Source organism: Vespa mandarinia, chromosome 5 (genome assembly GCF_050613455.1).
Source record: "Vespa mandarinia isolate Hongniang chromosome 5, ASM5061345v1, whole genome shotgun sequence".
NCBI classification, from domain to species: domain Eukaryota; kingdom Metazoa; phylum Arthropoda; class Insecta; order Hymenoptera; family Vespidae; genus Vespa; species Vespa mandarinia.
This window is the reverse complement of record NC_140814.1, coordinates 9,486,594-9,504,163: the sequence shown is the minus strand read 5'-3', so window position 1 is coordinate 9,504,163 and position 17,570 is coordinate 9,486,594. Positions and strand designations below refer to the sequence as shown.

Below are 17,570 nucleotides of genomic sequence, written 5' to 3'. Positions count from 1 at the left end.
TAAATTAAAGAATCTATATTACAAATTGTGTTTAAAACTGGTAGCATAAATTTAACATAAAAATAAAAAATAGTAAATCTATACAACAGTATGTATGATTGGATATTATACAAAAAATAAAAATAATAAAATATAAAGATAGTTATATATTTAGAATGATAGTTGCATGTTGCGAATAAATTTCAAGTAAACATCCAATGTTTAAGCATTTTTATCAAATTGTGATGAGTGATATAACTATGACAAAAAATCAATTTAACAACTTGACAATTACATAAATTGATCAGTCAGTCTCATAAATACGAAAAAAAAAAAAGAAAAAGAAATATACATTTACTTTGGTAGTTTCTTAAAATAATTACTAAAAAGCAAAAAATCTATTAAATATCACTTCAAATAATCAAATTTGTTATAGTATGCACAGATTATTGGCATTAACAAATTTATCCAATATATATATATACAGTTATTGCTATTATAAAGGACTGACAATTGGTATGACAGCAACACTGAAGAAAGTCAAATACAAGAAGCAATACTGGATTATATTGCAGAGGTAAGAATCAAATATAAGTCTTCATATAAGAAATACATTGATACCAATTGATCAGAAATACAACATAATATCTCAATGTTTTTGAACATTTTGTTTCAAAATAGATCCGTTTTAAATTTTAGAAATGTTTTTCTAAAAAATTCCGATAATCTCTGCAGAGTAAGTCCGTATAATGATGTTGTATATATTGGTAATTAAATTAAAATAAGTAATAAAATAATTTTCTCTATCAGGAACCGATTTTCAATGATACTATTACATAATTACAAATCTTGTTATATCATATGTTAATGTATTATTTGAGGCATCTTTGATTTCTATAAGTTAACTCATTATTATAACAATTTAATACAATCCAGTATTATAGAATGTGATTTTTTGATACTAACATTTATGATATCAGTTTCGGTCCCTGATATAAATTATGATTCAAAATATTTATACAAAATATTTCATTAAGAAATAGACTTCATCAGCAGAAAGGCAAAATTTGTTTGTAAAATGCAAATTCTTTTTTTATATAATGCTCATTGAACGACGGTATCGTTTTCTAGAATTAGTTATAACAATAGGAACCGATATTGGAGCAGGGGGAGTTACAGGTGTAACAGGAGTTACCGGCGTAAGAGGAGTCATTGGCGTTTCAGCCATTTGGGCTGAAGAGGGTAGCCTGAGCTACCAAATATAGTTTTCAGTTTGTGGAGCACGCATAACTCCCACACCTCCACCAAGTCGTCTATAATTCATACAACCACATAGTTTCCACTGATTTTGTTCTGGATCGTATACTTCAATTGTTTTTAGATATGCTGTACCATCGAATCCACCTACTGCATACAATTGACCATTCACTACTGCTAAACCAACCTGTTTAAAATGTGGGTCAATAAAATAAATTGAAACAATAAATGGTGTGATTTTGATTCATTAAAATGAAATGCATTTAAATTAATGTACAAATAGACTTACTCCACTTCTTCTTGAAGTCATGGCTACTATAGGGCTCCATGAATTTGTGTGAGGATTATATCTTTCTGCACTGGATAGTTCCATGCAATCATCGCGTCCTCCCACAGCATAAATTAAATTATTAAATACTGCACAGCCTAAATGTTTACGTCTAGTAGACATTGGGGATACTTGAGACCATTTATTGTGTCTAGGATCATATCTTTCTACAGTATTCAAAGGCGATTGTCCATCGGACCCGCCGATAGCATATAAATAACCACCAAGCACGGCAACAGCTACTCCTAATCTTCTTGTAGTCATTGGTGATACTTTTGACCATTTGTTTTCTTTAGGATCATACCTGAAATATATATAATATACATATCATATATATTATATGAATATATAATGTTTTTTGTATATTTCAAATAATAATCTTTTGCTCATTTCTCAATTTAAATAAATGGTTTAATGAATTATAAATAATAAATGATAGCAGTATATTTTCATTGTATAATATTGTAAATAAAATAAAAAGTTATCTACCTTTCAACATGATTAAGACATTGTACTCCATCTTGACCACCTACTGCATAAAGATAGCCGTCCAAAACAGCAACACCTACACTTGTTCTACAAGATGTTGTAGGTGCAACATCACACGACCATTGATTTGTTTGGGGATCATACCTCTCTATACTATTTAAATAACTTTGTCCATCATGTCCACCAACAGCATATAATAATTCATTTAAAACTGCTACTCCTACACCACATCTTCGTTTACTCATTGGTGCAACCATTTTCCAATCTCCAGTATTAGGATCAAATCTTTCGACACTTGCAATAGCATCACCAGAACACCAACCACCAACAGCAAATAATACTTCTCCTCTTCTTGTAGGCTTTCTAGGACGTGTTCTGGGTCCCTGCATCAATGGTCTTTCTTGTGGCAATAATAAGTAATTTTTTGCTTCATCAACTAAATCTCTACATGCATCATCTGAACGAACTAATAAATCTGATCCTACAGTGCCTACTAAAAATTTTGGACTGAGAAGTGGCAGCCGCACATGCTGTAAAACTTGTGCTAAATGCTGCCTTCTTTCTGTTACATTATATTTAACCCAATTCATTACAGCACTGAAAACTTGTTCTTCTGTTCGTACATTTAATTCATCCGATGATATAATATCAACTAATTGGCCAACAGGTAATAACAAAAATTCTTCGCTTTCCATTACCTAAATAAAAACAGAAAAAATATTATACCGTTGAAATATTTAAACAATTTGCGAAGAATTTTAAATATTTAATAAATTATCAAATATTTATCATTTTACTGAAATTCGTTAAAAATTACCTCTTGGAAATTATGTTGAGTAAATTTATCAGCAATACGTAAAAGTTCTCGACACGAATGAGTATCTGCAAAAGCTCTTATACCCAAACAATTTGATGGATCCAATTGTCGTTTTAAAAATTCACAGCATATATCTTGAATTTCTGCTAGCTGAAGAAGGCACGCTGCTGGAAGGAGAGTTTGGACATTTGCTTCTTCGACAATGATATGCGAAGTATAGCAAAATTCAATGAGTAATTCCATTGCCAATTCATCTATGTCACGTATTGTAACTTCAGTCTGACGAGATTCTGCTAATTCTCCAGTAAACATAGCTCTGTAATAATAATCAAACAAATGTAACATATGTTTTATATTTTTTATTATTTATTTTTAATAATTTGAAATAAAAAACACAAATACCTGAAATATGGACTGCAAGCAGAAAGAATGACTCTATGTGCAAATATCTTCCTAGAACCAATGTTAAGAACAACGTCACATAATTCTCTATGACGACGAAGAACATTTAGTTCAGTAAGCATAGCACGGGGATGTTTTTCTGATGTATGACTTAAACGTGCTGGAGAGGTAGCACGTTCTACAACCATGTCACCCATCCTTTGTGAGGATGGGACACTTGCCCCTGTTCTCCCTGAGGCACCCCTGGTCCCTCCAGCTAGCTGGAGGCGCAGTGGGGGTGACGCCCAGCCCCACACCGAGTCTATCTGCAACACCATTCACCGACCACCACAAGTATCGAAAGTACCTGCAGCAGCTCTGCTTCTACAGTACTACCTTTTCCTAAAAATAAAAATTAATATTAGAAAAGTAAAACTATTAAATGATCATATTTTATCACATTTTATTCATTTGATATTCAGTAACTATTTTTTGTACAAGACATATTATAATTAAAAAATAAATAATAATAAACATGTTCTAGTTTTTATACTAATCAAGTAAAATAAGAAATACTTGAAAAATGTATTATACACTTACTGAATACATTTATGATTATCAGGTAAATACAATTTTCTACAAAAAAAAAAATAGTTGCCAGTATCACAGCTATAACTTAAATGGTTGGGAGTCATGCAGTTGTATAGATCTGTGAAATTTTTTAGGTATACAAAACACTTTTATAAATAGAAAGGAGTAATAGGTTTATTGTTAATTGTCAACTTTAGTTATCTATATCAATTTAAAACCAATTTAATACATCATCTCTTTAAGTCTGACTTTATTGTTTTTGTGTAAAATGATTGCAAAACTTAACAGAATAACAAACAAACAAATGTGTTTCACAAAATTAAAATTCGCAACATAAAAGTGACTGGTCAAGAGAATGTGTATTTACTTTCAGTTCGTTCTCAAGCCCACTGACATTAAAGAATTCTTCAGTTAGTCTTCGTTTATACTACTTCAGAAAAAAATTCGTCATGTAACGATTTGTTTTTTAATGAAACGTTAAGATAATGTCATAAAGAAAACGTTAAAAATTATTCTACTGCGCGTACCGCGGTATTCGACGCGGGTAAACTTTCATTTTAACAAATATCTGACGATTCGTGGATACCATTCGTATACACCATGATCGTCATGGACTGTGGATATATACATTCAATCCCATCCAGCTGTATAGATCATTGTATACACGAAAAAATTATTCCTAGATTATAATCACTGTATGGAATCTAGGGAATTTTTTTATGTATCTAATGAAGTACATTACAATTTTATTATTTTGTCTTATTAATTTTAATATTTCACTAACAATAATTAATAAACATGGAATGAAATATATATATATAAATAGTTATAATATATATCATAGCATAAATAATATTTGAACCATTTAAATTGTTTCACTATTATATACATATATGAACGAAGCATAATATTTATGCTATAAGAGCTGGCTGATAATATGGCTGACAATAACAAAACTATGTCTAACGAACCTGCTATAACACAACTCTCTCATCATTTACAACAGAAATTATGTCAAACACGACCACCTTATCGACAAGGGAAAAAATTGACTGCAGTTAAGGTAGCTTCGTAAACATGTATCCTTTTACTATATTATGTAAACATTTTATAGGTTATATTAACTTTATATATTTTTTGTTACATATATATTTTTGAAAATCCTACTGCAAATGTATTAAGAAAAGTATTTCGTCAATTATTTTAGTTAATATGCAGTTTTTTTTATATGATCTTCCATATATATATATATATATTCAAGATCATTTATATTATAAAGTAATATATGTATATATACATATGTATACATGCATACATACATACATACATACATACATACATACATACATACATACATACATACATACATACATACATACATACATACATACATACATACATATATATATATATATGTGTGAGTGTATATATATTGTAATAATTTTTTTCATTTTGCATATATTTTCTGTAATGCATCACCTCCACTTAACAGATATATACAATTAATGATGAATCACAGCATTTGATGATTTGTGACGTACCACAATTGCAATTAAGACAAGAAATAAAAAAACTTGTCTTTCCTTATGGAGCTGTAAAAAAAGTTCATGTAGTTTCTAATTATCCTTCAGAAGAATTTACAGAAGCATACCATATACATTATGAAGATATACGAAGTGCAAGGTTTATATTTAGAAAATATAATTATGTTTAATTTCAACTAATTAATTAATATTTATGTATAGCATTAACAGAACTTTCAACGTCATTTACAATATATTGTGCAGAATAGCAAAGCATTTCCTTGATGGCAAGAATTTTTATGGTGGTATTCTACATGTTTTTTATGCTCCTGAATTGGAATCTATATCAGAAACAAGAGCAAAACTTATGCAACGTTGTAAAGATGTATCTGTACGATTAAAACGTAATAAACAAGATTTTGCATATAATAGGTATGTATAAAAGAATAATCAAGGTCAACTTATTTATCATGCATTAATGTTTCATAAAAATATTTTTATCTATAATATTAGGAAATTATCTCAAGGAGAACAAACAATAACTTCACAGTCCTTATCTGGAAACCAACTTAATCAAATTGATTATCAAGCTACTTACAATGAACCTTTCTTTAATAATGGTCAACAAATAAATTATGAATCTAGTATAGCGATAGAAAAGAGAAACATTCAAAATATTAAAACTTCAATTGCAACAACTGTAGTACCAATTCAGTCTAAAATAATAAATACTGGAAACATAAGTGATACAGAGCATTTATTACCAGAAATAAAAAATTATGATAAATGTAAAAAAAGAAAAAATTACAAAGGACAGTCTATTAGAGATAATATCAAGGTTAAAGTCATTAGACCATCAATCATAGATACTAGTAATATTTTAAAATGCGACATTAAAGATAAAAACGTATCCAATAACGCAAATAAGGAAGAAAAAAATACTATTGTTGTTAAAAAAATAACCAATAATGACGCTATTAAAAAACGAATTGTTTTAAAAAACTCAAGGTATTGTATTTGTTAAACGTAATTTATTTTTACACGTTGACAAAGGAAAAATTTATTTACAAGTTTATATTGGTTAAAATATTAGTAATATTAAATAAATATTAACTTTTCAGTATTAAACAATTAGTGAAACCAAGTCAAGATCTTCAAAGTTCTATACAAACGGTTAAATTTCAAATACGATCGGCTTTACAAAAGTGTGAGAATTACTTGTCTTAATCAAAAAAAAATTATGATACATAAATATATTAATTGCAAATAGTACAAAAGGTTTTCATTTATAAAATTAAAACTTATTTTATATTTACATATAATTATTTAAATAATAACTGTAGAATTCACATCCCACTGAATTCCTTTAAATTTTGATTTAGCATAAGATTTTTTATGGGGTGATGTATTTTCATGTTGTATTATATTACTGAAATTTTTATTCTGTAACATATGTTGAGGGGATTTAGTCAATATTGTATCTAATTGTGCATTATTACACCTATTTCTGAGAGGTGTTCGTTTCTAAAGAAAAAAGAAAATTAAATTAGTATTATTACTATAAGGAATATTATTTATATTTGTATATAACATAATTTAATACCTTCTCATTTATATTTGAATTATATGGTATAAAAGTTTTTCCATTTGTTTTCTTTCTGTTCTCCAATGTATCTTGTACATTTTTATTTTCAATTTCAATTTTAAGTTGTTCAGATATTGGTGTACTACCTTTCATTACATCATCACCAAATATAGCTTCAATTTCTTCTTTAGATGAGCATGAAAATTTCTCTTCATCATTTTCTTGATCATTAATTTCATTAATCTCAGACTGCTCCAAACTTTCTGATAACATTGAATCTCTCCATATTTTAATAGTATTTATTCTTGTGACATTTTCATTTTGCGAGCTTTTCTGACTACAAGTATTATCATTATTATCATCTCCATTACTAATATGATTAGTATTTTCACTTACATGCAATTCTTCTTTATCTGTACTTTTAGAAACATTTTGCAAAGATTTTATTGCTTCACATGTTTCATCCACCAAAGCTAATATTTCAGGTGTATTAGATGATGTTGTTTCACAATACAAAAATCTTTGATGATTATCTGTTTCACTATATAGTTCTAAATTTTCTTTGGATTCTATTTTTAAATATTTAGTTGTTTTTTGGATAAGAATTGGAGTTCTATCAAAATCTGTAGATGGAGATCTCGGATCAAATCCTAAACTTGCATAATTCATTGATGGTAATACTTTTGCATTATTTTTCAATTTAGTAGTTGGTGTTTTGCAAGATGTAAAATTTTCAACCTAAGTAATAACAAATTTAATATATCTTAATATATATGTTTATGAGATATTTGTAAAGATGGAAAATATTAAGAATTTATTATAATAGTGATTAGAATTTAAATAACTTACCAAAATTGGTGTTCTGGGCTGATCTATATTTGGTGATCTTGGATCCAGATATTTGTTTAATGTCAAAGGTGATATTGTTGTATCAAAATTGGTTTCTAAATATGGTTTTCTCTGCATATGTTTTGGTATTACATCAACTCCCATTCTTGTATTCTTAGATGGTGTACAATGTATCTATTAATTTTTGTTTCATTATTTTTTTTATCTGTCTATTCTTATTAATATTTATTATAAAATAAATGAAGAACATTTATATACAAAAATACAATATAATCAATTACTGACAGAAAATATAAAATTAGTTTATATCATATTTTAAAATAAATTGAATTATACAAATTATATAAAGTTATAAAAGCATATTAAAAACATATAAATTTTATAAAATCTTACCTTTATTGGTGTTCGACATATCTCGGCAGTAATTGATCTAGGATCTATCATCAATTTTTTTTGCGTAGTTGATGGAGTAATCGTATTACATTCTTTTACAAGATTTGATTGTTCTACAGTTTCAGTCACATTTGTATTATTTTCTTCCACACTATCATGAGAAAGAAACTTACTCGTATAATTACCCATCACAGAATTATCTTCGTATTCTTCAATTAAAGTATATTCAGACAATTATAAAAATTCGAGCTTTAACGGTTTCTGTTGCTTTCCAATACCAACAGTTAATTTGCCCGGGGTTTCTTCTCTACACATAGAATGATAATGCTACAGTATAAGAGAAAAAAAGAATGACGGTTGTGTTCTAATCTGTCATTGGTCAAACACGAAATAAGGATTCAAAATTGATTGGTTAAGATTCAAATGGAATACCAATACACAAAACTAAAAATTATATTAAAAGATACATGTTTTTTGAATGAGAGAGTAGATAATCGTTTTTATGTACTAGAATTTTTATCTAGTAAATAATAAAATTTTTTAATACTTAATTTTATGTTTTTATTATTTATGTATCTGTACTAATGCATATAATGTATTACACATAATTAGATTTAGTAAAAGAGTGGTTATCAGAGAAAATAATATTTCATGCTTTAATTCTTTATGAACATTGTATTCTTATATTGAATCTACAAAAAATCTTCTATGAGTAAATTTTGTACAGAAAAACAATTATTTTTTAATATTTTTAACATTATTGGATGTAGTCTTCTCGAATATATCGATCGATCTAGTATCTATCGGAGGAAATATCTAAATAATTATTAGGGAGCCAAGGGGCACTATGTTGGTTTTAATTTAAGAATAGTTTTGAATTAATTATAAATAATGAATAAATCTGAATTTTCATTTTTTTTTAATTTACTTATATTTCTCATTAAATCTTCTCGATTATTTTGGAATAATTGTCCGAATATACTTATTACAAAATTCTAAAACTTTAACAAATCATCTTACATAACTTGTATTTTATTTTTTGATTTTCTTACAATATTTTTTTAAATATAAGTAGTTTGATTACTGTAAACAAATATGGATAGCTAGTTTCCATATTACAATATTTATTCGTTTTTATTCTTAGCTTTGGGAAAAATATGGTACCCTTTTGGGTCCCTAATGTTACGATCCTGATTACTTAACGCACTCAATTTTAATAAAACAAATAGAATGTTACTGCATACTTTGTTGTAAATAAATGAAAAAATTTTCAATCAGGGAAAACAACAGTTCATAAATTTATGATTGGTCATTTATTAGTCATTTATAATTTGGCCATATGTCGACATTATTTTACTAACCTCATCATACTATCCATCCATTTTTTATTTCCATCACATTTTATGCGATTACACGTTACTATGCTCCTAAATATTTATACGTGTATCCGCAATATATAAGTCGACGAATTAGTAGCTATTATAATATGTATTATTACAAGTCGATTTAAAATTTGAGGTTAGAATAAAAATTTATATTCTTACTACTATTATTAGCAGTTTTAATATTTGGCTGATTATGAGTTTGAAGTGTGACCTGATAAATTTTATATTAAACGTGCATGATTTAATGCAACATACAGATCAAATTATTAATATTTTTTCAATAAAAGAAAGCGATTTTGCTACTTTAGATAGATGAGTTTGCACAAAAAATATAAGATGACAATTTATCTTTGTACCATGAGATTTTATCATGGAACAAATACGAGTAGCAATGTTTAGAATACTGGTACCTTTGTACTGTATTTAATATTTTATCAAATCTTTTAGTAAATTAATATTGAAATAAGAGATTAATATAATCTCAAATTAAATTTATTATTATTTAATATTTATGTTCATTTTTATATTAAAAAGAAATACTTAATATTTTGTAATAAAGGTTGCAGTTCTTAAGAATATATAAGTTAATAATACAGGATCTAATTTAATTATAATTTAAACTTAATATATATCTTTGGTTTTCTACATATTTTGTGAAAAACATCTGTAGTAATCTTAAATAAAGGATTTTTAATTTTCCATTAATATTATTAATTAAAATTGTCATCAATTTGTTGGCCAATCAGAGCGCATGTCGTCAGTAAATATATTGAATTGTTGTCAGTATGATAATACAACAGATATAATTTATTAAGAATAAAGATTCAGATATTAACATACACAATAATGTAAATGACATTTAGATGAAAAGAACATTTCTTTGTACAAACTAACCATGTAGCATTTTAACAGTAAAATTTATATATCATATTTCTTGTAATTAATACATTCATTGCTATACTACTGTATTAGGAAATATAAAATTTGTGGAAGACTTGTTCAATAATAATAATAATATGCATAAATAAAGAAATGAATCAAGAAGTGATCAGTCAGCTATCACAGATAATTGTTTTTAAAGAATTGTATTCCCTATTATGTATATTATTTATTGAATCAAAACATTTTTAATAACTATTAATTTTATTTGTATATTTTATTTAATTGTATGTTTAATTACTTTCTCATATCTACTTTCATGAAACTATCCTTTAATGCTTAATATTCCTGACGACATGCATTTAATGCGATTGGCAAAATGGTAAGAACTTTAGAACATGTAAAATCACAGTTTCTATGTACTGCATACTTGTAATATGAAAATTTGCAATCTAGTAAAAACCAGCAGTTATTGAATAACATTCGATTAGCTATATACTGATAGCCAATATATCCTTTGTCTTTGACAAAATGTACCATTCATTCTGCAAGATCGCTCATCATAATGGATATAGAATATTATCCTATCCCATGGACAATGAATTTTGAAAAATTAAAGAAATTTGGAAGGTAGCAATCTAATCTATTCCATGTCTTGGACTTTATTCTTGTTCTACGCTAATGTCAACAGTTTTGACTCTGGAAGAGTCAGTTGGAAGTAGACGAAGTCGTTCTGGTTCTGCATCAAGCATAATAATACACATAAAGCTTTTACCAGAAGTTTGATCTCTTGGATAAATTGTTACAGGTGCGAACTTATCAACAGAACCATCGACATATGAGCAAAGTTTCCTGTATACTTGAGGAAAGTGCCTTTTGAGGGAAACGCCACGAAGCCTTAATTGTCTTTGAATATTCGTAAAACCAATTTCTCTTGCTCTTCTAGATGCAGTTTGACCAATATTGGTGCTAGTGGGCAATGACGTGAGAACGAGCGTTTCCGGCGAGTCCATTTCCCTAGTGATGTTACATGGTGACGTTGTCTTACCTTGCGGAGACGTTGAGAAATTGGGTTGTCTAAAAGCTGAATCTAAACGAAGTTTGGCGCACCGTGATACTAATTGCCTTTCCCATTTAACAGCACCACTTGTTGGTACTTCGCTAACAACGCAAATGGCAACATAGAGAACCAATCTGGTGTCCGGATTGTAGGATTTACAAAGCCTCATTACTTCAGCATAGAGCTCTGCACCCATTTCACCAGGCAAGAGATCTGACCATCTAATGTAAGTAGGCTCACCAAGCTCCGGAAAACCATTTCCAACAAATCTCTCTGCTGCCTCTGGACTCGAAAAGAAACATTTTACTGCGCCACGTCCATGGGAAGCGTAACCGCGTTTAGCCAAGGCGGAGACGTGTCTTAAAGTCCTTGGATCCTCCTTCGCAGATGATAATACTTCTTTGCAGAGACTACCAGCGCGAGAATGTAAACAGATTCTTCGATGTCGTTGCCAATGAGCTCTTCTACACTCTCTCGAGCAGTACAAGCAGGTGCAATTATGGCAGCTCTTGTAGGATCTTCTTGCTTCGAGTAAAGTCGCAGAATTAGTGCATTTATTATTTCGACAGTGCACTATCTTGTCTGTGGCGTTCGTTGTCAGACCATTTCTCTCTTGTTGAGCGTTATCGAAGGAGACTCGTCGTCGACGTTGCTGACCGGCCGATTTCGATTGCAAGGAAACCGATGCAGTTTTCGAAGATATCAGGTCGCTCCCATCGCTCTTTCGTCTTGTCAGCTTTACCATGTCACATGAGCCACGTTGATCCTCGTATGATCCCTGTAGCTCGAGCGTGCTTCTAACGGACTCTGCGACATTTCATTAATTTTCGACATCGTCAGAGTAAGATATAATTTCGAATTTAAATGATAAAAAATAAGACGGGATAATAATAAGCTGCGGAGAAGGAAGGACACCTTATTTGTTTGTTTTCTAATATAATTCTATTGTATTTACCTAAGGATATTATCTATTCTCATCTATTTTTAGGATGCGATAGGTAATAGGAACAATTAATACTAGGAAGGAACGGCATTGTTGGTGTCCTTGTGACTCCAGCAGACTTTATTTCTACCAGGAACTGCATACCGTTGCAAACATATTTCTTTCTAACAGGTTATGGTATAATAATTCAAATTAAAATATTGGTCTTTACCATGCATAATAAATATTTACCGTTAATAGCTATCTCAATGTAATTCGTGCATTCATAGATATTTATTCATTCTATCAATTGAATTAACTACATTAATTGTTATGTTCATTAGGTCAATCGACGTTATCAAATTAACGATATTTCTTACGTTATCAGTAAATCAAGCTTATAATTGTACAATTATACATATACAGGTGTTTTAACGTTCAATATTTCTATACCATTTTGCTTTCCGCTCGATCGAAACACACACACACACATCTCTCATTTAAAAATACAATTTTAATCCATTTAATAAAATAATCTTTTACAGATAGAGGATACTTCGGTCCGTCGTAACTTGATGATAAACGTTTGTCCCGTTGATACTCGATTCCAGAAATCTTTTTCCATTCGATATTCATTGAAGACTTATACATTGGTTTTTATTTCGAACTTTGTAGTGATTGCCACTGTCACTTGATATCATTAATGAGATATTTATAATATTATTTTATTTTATTTTTTTATTTTTTTTTTTTTTAATTTTTTAAGGATCTCTTCTCTTTCTATTTTATCTTCGGAAGTTTAAAGTGCCCGTTTCGATCGTTCGTGCTGACTCTCTCTTAACTTCACTTTCATGTCAATTGCGTTGGCTCCGTCTTGCACCGTATTAAAGCGTTAAGCATTACTTCAGTTTGCATTATAAAGATTAATCATTCGCCGTGGAATAATCGTTTTATCATGTGTCTTTTTGATAAAGGATTTCTAAATATATTTTGATGATTATGTCAAGTGATACAACCTGCGTATGTACAGATATACATACACGGTATTAGGCTTCGATAGAAATTTTGTTGAGAAATTTGTTGTGCGTCAAAACGTAAACTTACATAGTCCTCCTACCTTGGAGGTCTTGACGTAGATCGCTGCAGCTTTTCCCGGCTTTAGCATTAGTCTGACCAATGTTTGATCGATGACGCATGGACGACGAAGTCGTAGAGCTAACTACAGGACCTGGTCCAGGACTAGGTGTACGCGACGCAGGTGGCAGACCCAGAAGGGAATCAAGGACATCCTCTAGAGTCGTCGACCCGGGGCTTGGTTTGTTTCGCGGTACAGCCGATGTCATCGTCATCTCGATCATGTCACCCTGTCCCGAATCTAATCGATTTTATTGAAAGAAAAGAAAAAAAAATAGAAATAGGCACAAGATCACTCTCTTAGAAGAAGTGAATATTTTTACTTATGGTATCTCACTTTGTATTCCCATAATGTTATTGAACTCTTCATTTAATCATCGTATATCATGAATAATATGCGAGAACATTATTGTGGGATTATCGCGTTTATCAGTTCAAGCGAGCTGTATAATGAACACCGAGTATTATTATAAATTAGAAATAGAAGAACAAGAAGAACACGATCAAAAGCGGCATGCGCGCGAATACGGTTTTAGAGAAAACTTTCTTTATTATATATTATACTTAAGAAAACGACAAAGTTTTCGTCACGATTTGCCCGTACGAATGAAATTTTTATATGAGATCGATTTGCACGAGCTTTATATGTAGTAAAAATAGGAATTTACATAGGGAAGTGCGCCAGTTGTGTGGCATGCTACGTATATGGATCGTTTTATGAAAAATCACAAGAAAGACAAACGGTAAAAAAACAATTACAGATATCTGTGACTAGCTGTAGCTGCCAACTTTCTTTTCTTTTCTTTTTTTTTTTTCCTTTATTTTTTCCTTTTATGTAAAAACTGCAATGGCTGGTAAAGTCACGATAGGAAACTATTGAAGTTTTCAACGTATCGAAAATGAGGGTTACTGTGTGAACGTTATAAAAAAAAAATTATCTCGTCTTACGGTTAATGAATATAGGACATCCAACCTTCTTCGTGTCATTGCGCATTCACGGCTTGGCTATTATAATGTCGTTGAAGTATTTTATCGTAGATCGCGAGCTAAAGCCACCGATAGAATTATGCACATATATCATCTGACCGTGATTCCGTTTGGGAGCCACGCTGTCGTCTACTAGCCTTGACCTAGAGCTAGACCGAAGTATGATCGAATTGTAGAGAATTGTTGGACTACGATAGCTTGTCAAAAGTGGAGAGCTCGTAAAACTTTACTTTGCTTTACGTAAGCAATTTCATTTCTTAGTTTTCTTGTTGTTTTTCTCTTTCTTTTTCTTCTTGCACACTTAACGTCTTTTGTATAGAACCAACGTGCTATTATATTCTACTTTATGTGAGAATAAGAAAAAATGAAAAAATAAAAAAAAAAGAGAGAAAGAGAGTAATAAAAAGAAAGAAAGAAAGAAAGAAAAAAAAACAAACAAAAAAAGAATATAACAAACACGATCTCTGAATACCTAAAACAAAAAGCATATAGCGAAAAATGATAACAAGCCAATTATAATAACACAAAATTTGTCACTTACCGTGGCATGAATAATAATAAAACATGGACGAATAATAATAAAAATAAATGAATGAATAAGTAATTTTATGAACAAATAAAAAAATTAGGAAGGCCACGGATAAAAGATTATAATAACATGAAAGGATGCTGGGAGAACGATCGGATTAAAGTCGGATGAGAAAAAGGAAACAAGGGGCCTAACGCAAAGGATGAAAAGAATAATTTATTGTTAAAAAGGATAAATATACTCTCTACAGATAAATAAGAACAAAAAATATAAGTACAAGAATTATCTTTAAGAGTGACTGAAGCACCCATATACGAGAACGACTTTTTTTTTTTTTATATGTATTAACGAACACAAAGAGAGTAGGGTATGATATTTATAGAGCAAAATTAATACGGCCCACGAAGTGCTTTGAACACGATATATGTACGAGTATGTACATACATTCTACGGCGAGCGATCATGGTACTGCGATCATTACTCTTTAATAAGAAGTTATACATCTTTCCGATCCTTGGGCGAGTCGTTGCCCGAGAGAGCTGATTCTGTATCGCGAATGTGCTTTTGCGAGAGCAATGATGGTAATAGCAATCCTGCTAATAGTAGTACTATTTTTTAACTACAACTGACGATAGTTGTAATAATAATAATAATAATAATAATAATAATAATAATAATAATAATAATAATAATAATAATAATAATAATAATAATAATAATAATAATGATAATAATAATAATAATGATAATAGCGATAATAAACAATAATACAATAAACAGTAATATTAATAATTAAGAATAAGAAGAAAGATAACAACACAACAACAATATAACAATAACGCCGCTGCGGCTGTAGCGTACAAATAATGAGTAATACATGTGATATATGTACACATATTTTCTTCACGTATGTGTACATTCACGCATATATTACATGTATACATACTATGAATGTATATATATACATATATATATATATAAAATATATGCATATGCACGCATTAGATGTATCAAGTATGCATACACAAAATTTAGTTATAGTATGTATATATGTAATACTGATGTAGCGATACTTATACAGCATAAAAATATAACCAACTTTACGGTGGATGTATGTAATGCACATAAGAAGCAGTTAACTACAAATACTAAATAAGGATCTTTAATGGAATTTTTTTTTTCTTTTTTTTTATACGTTCGTAATACTATAGTTATAAAAGAGAACAAAATAATAATTAATAAAGAAAAACTGGACCTTTCGTATAGCTTTATATTAATATGTTATAAAATTGATGCGACAAAGGAAGGAGACTTTTCTCCAACAAATATTGTATTACCTTGAATGAACACATGAAATCTAATTTATCAGATAAAACGACTTTGTATCATATAAAAGAAGAATATTCGCTAAGATAGTTTGTAATATTACAAAAAAAAAAAAAAAAAAAAAAAAAAAAAAAGAAAAAAAAGGTGTGAAATAATAAAAAATCCTTTTTTTTTTACCGGGTAAATAAATTGAGAAGCTAATTTTAATTAGAATATTTTTGCATTAATATCCTTTAATCGCACAATTTTCGCGATCGCTCGAACGTAAATTGGAAGATTTCGTTCGTCTGAAGAGAGAACATATTGTCATGGCTTTTTAGAAGATCTTTCTTTTACGATGACTGAGCAATAAATGATTATATATAGAAATGAAGAATAATAATTATTTAATTATATCCCTTTCGCGACATTATTTTAAAGATATGTATATATTTTACAAAGGGACGTAAAGGGATCTTTAAGCACCCGTCATTTATAGCGTTAATAAAAATTAAGAATGAATGGTGGAAGGATGATATATAAACTGACTGTACTAGATGATCTCATAATGTAAAAGATCTCGTCGATCTATTTTACGAAATTTATCTTAGACCGTAAATGAAAGCACTGCGTGAATGCACCATCAATAGTCTGTCTATAGTAATTGTACTAATCAGATATACACACGCATATATAATATATAATATATATATTATATATATATATATATACATACTATTACTATAAACTCTTCTAAAGCAAAATACTAATATTATTAATAGAAATAGTTTGTTGTTCGTTTCAGTTTGTGAAAAAATGTCGTAAGTTGGCGATATGTCATGGATCGTTCCATAATTAATATATACGGTAATACTATATCTAATATAACGAAAATAGCATATATAGATGTAATAAAGTTAATCTAATTTAATGAAAAACTATTTATGTACATACTCGGAAAAGCATTGATGCTTTCGCACACATTTGTAGGCATGCACATTACTTTCAACGCTTATGACAATGATAATAATAATAATAATAATAATAATAATGATAATAATAATAATAATAATGATAATAATAATAATAATAATGATGATGATGATAATAATAATAATAATAATAATAATAATAATAATAGTAGTAATAATAAGAAGAATAACAATAATACTAAGAA

The 17,570-nt window shown here is 29.1% G+C and overlaps 4 protein-coding genes and 1 long non-coding RNA gene across 21 annotated transcripts in view; 2 read left to right on the top strand and 3 right to left on the bottom strand.

The window, feature by feature from the left end:
- Positions 1 to 340: 340 nt before the first annotated feature.
- On the bottom strand, positions 341 to 4,500 carry dbo (Kelch-like protein diablo). 5 transcript variants are annotated; one of them, XM_035881613.2, is made up of 7 exons: positions 4,210 to 4,500; positions 3,852 to 3,960; positions 3,273 to 3,653; positions 2,871 to 3,186; positions 2,054 to 2,751; positions 1,526 to 1,868; positions 341 to 1,423 (listed from the first exon to the last, which is right to left on the bottom strand). In XM_035881613.2, exons 3-7 carry the CDS (start codon positions 3,587 to 3,589, stop codon positions 1,232 to 1,234), a joined length of 1,866 nt encoding a protein of 621 aa, XP_035737506.1. In that variant the 5' UTR covers positions 3,590 to 3,653; positions 3,852 to 3,960; positions 4,210 to 4,500; the 3' UTR covers positions 341 to 1,231. The 5 variants fall into 5 exon arrangements, with proteins under 5 accessions (XP_035737506.1, XP_085513183.1, XP_085513182.1 ...); XM_085657057.1 differs by having other exon boundaries at positions 4,370 to 4,442; XM_085657056.1 differs by having other exon boundaries at positions 3,852 to 4,500.
- Positions 4,501 to 4,577: 77 nt separating this feature from the next.
- On the top strand, positions 4,578 to 6,626 carry LOC118448409 (uncharacterized). Of its 4 annotated transcripts, none has more exons than XM_035881624.2 (5): positions 4,578 to 4,905; positions 5,335 to 5,525; positions 5,588 to 5,797; positions 5,879 to 6,373; positions 6,487 to 6,626. In XM_035881624.2, exons 1-5 carry the CDS (start codon positions 4,780 to 4,782, stop codon positions 6,590 to 6,592), a joined length of 1,128 nt encoding a protein of 375 aa, XP_035737517.1. In that variant the 5' UTR covers positions 4,578 to 4,779; the 3' UTR covers positions 6,593 to 6,626. The 4 variants fall into 4 exon arrangements, with proteins under 4 accessions (XP_035737517.1, XP_085513185.1, XP_035737519.1 ...); XM_085657059.1 differs by having other exon boundaries at positions 4,579 to 4,921; positions 5,362 to 5,525; XM_035881626.2 differs by having other exon boundaries at positions 4,581 to 4,921.
- Positions 6,627 to 6,691: 65 nt separating this feature from the next.
- LOC118448408 (uncharacterized) lies at positions 6,692 to 8,499 on the bottom strand. Its single transcript, XM_035881623.2, has 4 exons — positions 8,193 to 8,499; positions 7,800 to 7,973; positions 6,969 to 7,688; positions 6,692 to 6,889 (listed from the first exon to the last, which is right to left on the bottom strand). Exons 1-4 carry the CDS (start codon positions 8,379 to 8,381, stop codon positions 6,692 to 6,694), a joined length of 1,281 nt encoding a protein of 426 aa, XP_035737516.1. The 5' UTR covers positions 8,382 to 8,499.
- Positions 8,500 to 10,085: 1,586 nt separating this feature from the next.
- Positions 10,086 to 17,570, bottom strand: part of LOC118448484 (uncharacterized) — a 26,455-nt gene continuing 18,970 nt past the window's right edge. For 3 of the 10 annotated variants that reach the window (XM_035881787.2, XM_035881792.2, XM_035881788.2), the window contains 2 exons: positions 13,556 to 13,813; positions 10,086 to 12,323 (listed from right to left, as the gene is read on the bottom strand). In XM_035881787.2, coding sequence (XP_035737680.2) covers positions 11,119 to 12,323; positions 13,556 to 13,813 — 1,463 coding nt within the window. In that variant the 3' untranslated portion in view covers positions 10,086 to 11,118. Of the gene's footprint in view, positions 12,324 to 12,713; positions 13,455 to 13,542; positions 13,814 to 17,570 lie in introns of those variants that run through there. The other 7 variants (XM_035881794.2, XM_085657318.1, XM_035881791.2 and 4 more) reach the window with 5 other exon arrangements.
- On the top strand, positions 12,223 to 16,397 carry LOC118448489 (uncharacterized). Its single transcript, XR_004840176.2, has 2 exons — positions 12,223 to 12,357; positions 12,505 to 16,397. It is a non-coding gene; the product is annotated as an uncharacterized LOC118448489 (long non-coding RNA).